This window comes from Grammomys surdaster, unplaced genomic scaffold, assembly GCF_004785775.1.
Source record: "Grammomys surdaster isolate TR1022 unplaced genomic scaffold, NIH_TR_1.0 213, whole genome shotgun sequence".
NCBI lineage: Eukaryota > Metazoa > Chordata > Mammalia > Rodentia > Muridae > Grammomys > Grammomys surdaster.
In genome coordinates this window covers 4,678,373-4,685,222 of record NW_021604658.1, presented here as the reverse complement: position 1 = coordinate 4,685,222, position 6,850 = coordinate 4,678,373, and the positions used below count along the sequence as shown (strand labels likewise).

Genomic DNA, 6,850 nt, shown 5'->3' with positions numbered 1-6,850 from the left:
GAGACATCAACTCAAGGGAAAAAAAAGATCTTAAAAAAATAAAAACTTGGCATCAAAACACCTACCTCAAGAGTACTACACTATATATTGTATTACCTTCCATGAAGTCTGCTACAGTGTTAACAATGTAGTAATGGAATATGTGTGGGTGACACCTTTTCTTTTAGTACCTGATTCAGTCTCAAAGGATGGAGAACTTAAATATCAGTAAAGGTTCCAAATTAACAGCTTTTTATTCACTCCCAAAATTACAAATAGCAACATTAATCCTCTGCAGTACTAGTACAATTCTACACCTCCTTGCCCACCAAACTAGAGATATACTTGGGATTCACGGTTGTTCAGACTTTACATGAAGATCTCATCACATATACTTCATATATAAAAAACACCTTCAACAATGCCTATGTGACTTTTACACGAATTACACAATAAAAGGCATCTATTCTGGCCAGATTTTACATTCAATTGGCTCAATAAAAACAGTCTGTGGTATTCAGGTATCGTGGGTTGTCGATCTGTCGTCAAATCATGATGGAAGTAAGCCACAAGTGGTTGTAACAGAACTCAGTCTAGTACTTTCTCTTCTTTTAATACTATTTAAATACATTTATTTCATTTGTAATTTCGCTACAAATTTCATATACAAAGCAAAAAGGCAAACACCAAAAGTTGGCTTTGACCACAGAAAGCTGAAAATAGCACCAGCCCTACAAAAGCATGGATCATAGACAAAACTAAGAAGAACAGATCTTAGAACTTATCGTATTCAACTCCAGAATTGAGATGGGCAGATTTATACACTCAAAATTATTAAAAATATAAAGGAGGAAAGGAACATTGCAAGTCAGGAGCAATTATTCATTACAAACTTTAGTTCTTAAAACCCAGATCCCAAGCTAGGTATCAGAAGATGTTTCTTACCTTTATCTCCAGTAGGATGAGCTGAACAGCAAGTTGGGTTATTCAATCAGATGTTATGAAAGTACTTGCTTAAAGAGATTTAAGTGCTTTCTTGGTTAGAAAAACTAATCATAGATTCCCTACAATATCCTAAGGAAACAGAGAAGGGGGAGGAGTGGAAATCAAAGTAGTATTTGTAGTTCCAAAGTGGTATAAATTGTCAGTCTGGGTATAACCCTACTTCCTAAGCCTTAAAACCTACTGTACCCTTTTACTCTGTATAGTAAGGCAAAGAATACTTCTCATTTCATGCTACAGCTGAACTACTTAAAACAGAGGCCATTCTTGGTCCTGTTTCCAAAGCACTCAAAATAAACCCACATTTGCTTTTATCTAGCTCACTTTAACCTTCTAATACTATTTTAGTAAACTGGGAATGGTGGTTCATGTCTAATCCCAGTATCTGAGACTGGATTTACTTTGGAGTTTTGAGCCCAGTCTAAGATCTACAAGTCTAGAGCAGAGCAGAGCGAGGCTCTCTGGAGGGAAAAATTTGAAATGAATTTTCCTCTGATCATACCAATGTATCTAAAAGCACCATAAATTTCTAATTATACCATGTTTAATTATGCTAATTCATCCTTTTATTGTACTTTGAATTCTGTAACACAGCTCCTTAACCTTAATGGGTCTATTGAATGCTTTACCTAAAGTGAAATTCAAAGTTTTGAACTTAGCTTCTTTCCAGACAGTGTATATAGGGTCATTAAAATGAACAGGTTGGGATCTCATGCTAATTTCTTGAAACCTGTTTCTTTCACTATCAAAATTTCTGGTCTCCCTTAAATTTTACATTACATCTGAATAATCTCATATTCAGCCTGTAGCTCAAGTTAAAGATCTATTTCTATTGTGGTGCTGAAAGAGTGGTTTATTCATTCTAAACAGGAGGAAATCACAAGCTTGGGATTTTAAATAAAAAGTTCCATTCTCCAATCCAATTAAGATGAAGATTCAGCTTCAAGGGGTTATCAGTAGAGATACAGTAGTAGACTAAGATATTTAAGGGCTGACTTAATACAGAATGGTTTTAGGGACAGAATACTCTATGGCTGAAAAGATTTAGTGTATTGATTCACTCAATAAGCAGTTAATTTGACAGCATGCTGTCCAAAACTTAAAAAAAAAAAGAAAAAAAGAAAATTGCATTGTAGTCTAATACTTCTGCTAATATTAATACTGAATTTGAGTTCCACTGAGAATCTCAATGGCTGTCTCAAAGCTAAATTTACTATAAACTTTGTACAAAAGCCTCTTTTGTCTAAAGCATTACCAAAATAAACAGCAACTGTTAAGTTCTTTAGGAAAATATGAAAGATTACTTTCCAGACCATTACCCCCTACACAACTGTTACATATGTAACTGCCTTACACTCAGTTATTACCCTCTTAATATTTCCACAACAGAGACAGTTATCATTTATGTCTTTAATTTACTAACACATAAACAGAATCAGAATCTTAAATAACTGATACACTAGTTACCCAGTCAAAATTTTACATGAAGAGGAAAAAGGACAACCATGCATCGTTTTTTAAAAAATGTTTATTTTTCAAAGAAAAACGGCAATAGCCAATTGGAAACCTACTTATTTTTCAACTCCAATTTTGTTTTCTTTAAATTTAGAAGTGACTTACTGATTTACTATTTTAAACAAACCCCCCTTTTCCCCTTTAAATGTTTACCATCTACTCGTGCTGAATCCTTCCAAGGAGATTGCTCCAGCGTATATCTCCAGGTCCTCGCTTTGCTCCTTTTACCAAAAAATGCAAAACACAATTCCATCGTGCATCTTAAGGGCTCCAATCGTCAAAAATAGGAAAAAAACTCTTTGGAATAGCCAATTAAGTTGAATGAAAAAAAATATCCACACGAATGCGGTTTGGTTGGGGCAGGAAGGAATCCACTCCTATGTTCCTGGTAATCTGATCCCGCTCCATGAATCCTGGTAATTCATCCTCCCTATCCTATCCACATTATGATTTGAATCCAATGATCCAGCTCCAAGGATTGGGATCCAGTGAGCCCTCTCCAATCCAAACCTTTATAACCAGCAAAACCAAAAAAGAGGAGGCAAAATGTTAGACACTGTAACCAAAAAAAGTTTCTGGGGAATGATGAGTTATGTCTGTCATCAGTTTACAGATGTACATCAATAACTATCAAATTCCCCAAAACAAGTTTCTGTATGGTGTTCAGATAAATTTTAGAAACTTAATCACTATAGAGACTAACTGGAAGAAGCACTTTATATTTACAGTTCAACTGATAATGCCAACACTTGTTACTGTACAGGTATCACAGGTTTTGTGGTTGCAAAGTTATGTAATTGAAGTTTACTGGTATTACTACCCACCTAAATCTAAACTAAATCTATTGCTCCCATCTGCAATTTAGCTTGTAAATTAAACTGTTTTAAACATGAGTCAATTATGAATACTAAAAGGGAAGGTGAGACTTAAAGTACTCCCAACTAGATTATCTACACTAATACGTTGGAATTCTATATTTTGCTGTCATTTTGTCTTTAAAAAATGAAATAACAACGCTCTATCAGTCACACAGAGGACATGCAGATTTAGCAGTATTGATATTATACTCTGTTTGGAAATAGACACCCTGTACCCACATGTACACCAACAGGCCACACATTAACAGTTGTAACTAAGCACTGTGACAAATTAGCCATTCTTCCCACATTAGTCCCTATTAAAACAAAAAGGGGGGAAGGGAGCAAATAACTGTTACAAAATGGGCAATTTTGCCACAATTGCCAAGGTTTTAAAAAGCAAAGCAATTGCAGCTAAAGATAACTGCATAAGGTGTTTGCAGATCTTTTACGGTCGATAAATTTTTAACCCTCGCCTTTTAGTATAAGGTCAATACTGCCAATTTCATCTGTGACAATAGCACTTGGAGTCATACCATTGCCTCCATTATTGATCTGATCCTCCTCAATCCTCCTTTTGACAATCCTAAAATGATTGAAATGTGCTCCACAATCCTTAATCCAAAGCATTCTTAATCCATCTCTTCAGATATGTCTACAGAAAGACACATGAAAAGCAAGATAAACATAAGAACTTCCCCAAGTAAGAACCACAAACACCCCCAACATCCCATTTCACACAAACCAGAGCAGAATAGACATTTACATAATATCACAGTCTGAAGAGCATGGGAAATAACTAAATTTAAACAATCCTGTCTATGACATCACTTAAAATACAAGTTACCAAAGACATGAGGGGAATGTAGATGTTAGGAGCAAGGGGATATTACACAAGAATGCAATTCAACACTTTAGCCCATTCTGAACAAAACAGCTTGAATTTAAAAAAATGAAAAGATTGTACTGAGTAAAGGAAAACTGTATACAACATGGGTTCTACAAAAAGTGTCACCAATCATCTTATGTACGAGAGCGAGATCTGCTATGACGGGGAGAATAGCGTGGTGATCCTCTGCTTCTCCTTGGGGAGTAACTGCGACTCCTGCTGTTGCTTCTGCTACGGCTTCTGCTACGACTACGGCTGCGAGATCGAGATCTTCCATAACTTGGACTTCTGGGCCCATCAACTTTAACCCGGATGTAGGCAGTTTCTCCCTATTGGATAGACAGAACTTTCCATTGAAAGATCTAAGCTTTCACCTGTCTTCAGACAAGCTGAATGAATACAAAGACAGAGCAGGTCTCTGGTAATTTTACTTGGACACCCTTGCCTGTATCCTTACCTTCAAATTCCACTGTTAAGAAAACTGTATCCAATTCTGGCCAAATAAAAGAATAAGTGTATAACCTACCTCATGAGATCTAAACTTAGTGTTATCCAGTTTTCGAACTGCATACGTCATATCTTCTTTCCGTACAAACTCCACGACACCAGTGCCGTCTCGGTAAACATCAGCATAACATACATCACCTGCTTCACGCATGTGATCCTTTAAGTCCTGCCAGCTTCCACTCGGGGGCAGTCCTGAAAAAGTGATTCCCTCAACTCAGTACTACTTATCCTGTCCCACTTTAAACGTGTAAAGTGCATTAGAACAAAGATTATTTTAAAATACTTAATGATTGTACTTAAGTGTTTCCAGGTAAAGAGCTGGTAAGAGTCAGATCCAGAGTCCAAATTTATTTGTAAAGGATCTTCATAGGCTAGTACTGCAACCTAATTTGGGTAAATCACCACCACAGTAATCTTTATTTACTAAATTCACCCCAAACACCTAAGTACTTCAAGACCCCGTGTTTAAGACCACAACGACAAAACAAAACAACAACAACAAAAAAAACACCCTTGCAGTTCCCAAACCAGTCACGCGGGAAAAAATTTTAACCCGCACGAAGTCAACTCACCAGAGACAACCACTCTGTTTTCAGACCGCCTGGACGGCGGGCCATAGCGGCCTCTCGGGGCTCCGCCGCCTCCACCGCCGCCGCCGCCTCGGCCGGTCCCACGGCCGCTTCGAGGAAACTCTACCCGCAGACGGTAGCCGTCGTAATCGTAGCCGTCGCGACCGTACACCGCATCTTCCGCGTCTCTGCGTGTGATCACAGAAAGCAAAGGGGATGAGGAGAGGGAGCCGCCGGCAGAGCCGACTCACTCGGGAAGCCGCGGACAGCGCACATGCGCACCCACGGCGCCAGAGCCCACATGCGCTGCATAATAGGGCCGGCCCCTCCCCCACCCAGAAACACGCCGGGCAGACTCCCGACCACCGCGCCAGCCCTCAGCGCCTCAGTTTCCCGCTCCGGGGCTGCGCATGGGCTCTGGGGACGTCCGAGGCGGCCTGCCACCGGAGACAACGCGCCGACTCGGCTCCTTACTCGACTCCTGCAGGGGCGATAGCGCCTCGCTCCCAGCCTCGGAGCCCCTCCTTCCCTCCCCATTATGTTAAGGCCTCGGAGCCTTCCCCAACTACTCCAGCCTATCTCCTCAAGGCCGCAAGCCCCACGCTGCCTCACCGCGGGTCCTCGAACTCAACGAAGGCGAAGGGCGGTCCCCCGCGGCGGTTCTTCAGGTCGATGTCGCGGATAGCGCCGTATTTGTAAAACACGTCCTCAATGTCCTTGGTTCGGATGTCTGGAGGTAGGTTACCCACGTAGATGCGGCAATCGTTGTTCCCTGCCGGGCCACGAATCACACCACCTCCTGACATGGCGGCGACGAAAAGCGCGGACTCGAAAAGAGGCCTTCCCACCAAGCCTAGCGTACGGCAGAGCGAGCCCTCAGCGGCACCACGTCTCCCGCGGCCGGTCCAAAATGGCGCCTTTATCTGCTCGGCGCACTGATATGGGAGGGAGGGGGAGGAAGAGAAGCCGGAGGAAGCGGCTATTCCATCTCAGTGCGCACGCGCACGACCGTAACGGGTGCTCAGAAGTACTCCCGCGCACGCGCGACGTCACCCTCCGCACGGAGGGGAAAAAGTCCCTCGCGTCCTAAGCTTCTGGGATGATTGGCTGGTGGAGCGGCCAGACGTATGGTAAAAATCACATACTCTGGTTAAAGGGGTTATTACTAATTCCTGCTGAGTCCAAGATAGTCGGTCTCCTCAGGGGTAAACCCTGTCGGGAAACAGCCCGGCGCTTTAAAAAGATTGGGTGAAACCTAGCCTGCAACCGTGTCCCACCATGCTCCGCGGTGGTAACGGCCTTTGGCGGGAAAGGCGCCGGGGGCGGAGCTAGATGACGCCGGGCTGTTGCTCCGGAAACCTGGGCATCTTGGGCTTCTTCAGGACTTCGGTGCCGCCGGCAGAGTTGCAGTGGATTCGTTTAAAAGCCGCCTGAGGGGCGCTGTGTGACTTCTGCTTCTGCGAACTTGCGGCGGGCTACATTTTTAAATGTTAAAGTATCTAGACGGGTCCGCCATACCTATCTGAGTGAAC

General features: G+C 42.1%; 1 protein-coding gene across 2 annotated transcripts; it reads right to left on the bottom strand.

Annotated features, from left to right (window-relative positions):
• Positions 1 to 210: 210 nt before the first annotated feature.
• On the bottom strand, positions 211 to 6,247 carry Srsf1 (serine and arginine rich splicing factor 1). 2 transcript variants are annotated; one of them, XR_003712014.1, is made up of 5 exons: positions 5,931 to 6,247; positions 5,322 to 5,506; positions 4,769 to 4,941; positions 3,890 to 4,571; positions 211 to 3,006 (listed from the first exon to the last, which is right to left on the bottom strand). XR_003712014.1 is itself a non-coding variant. In XM_028772408.1 (4 exons), the coding sequence occupies exons 1-4, from the start codon at positions 6,122 to 6,124 to the stop codon at positions 4,377 to 4,379; spliced, it is 747 nt and encodes a 248-aa protein (XP_028628241.1). In that variant the 5' UTR covers positions 6,125 to 6,247; the 3' UTR covers positions 211 to 4,376. The 2 variants fall into 2 exon arrangements, 1 of the variants encoding a protein (XP_028628241.1); XM_028772408.1 differs by having other exon boundaries at positions 211 to 4,571.
• Positions 6,248 to 6,850: the final 603 nt, after the last annotated feature.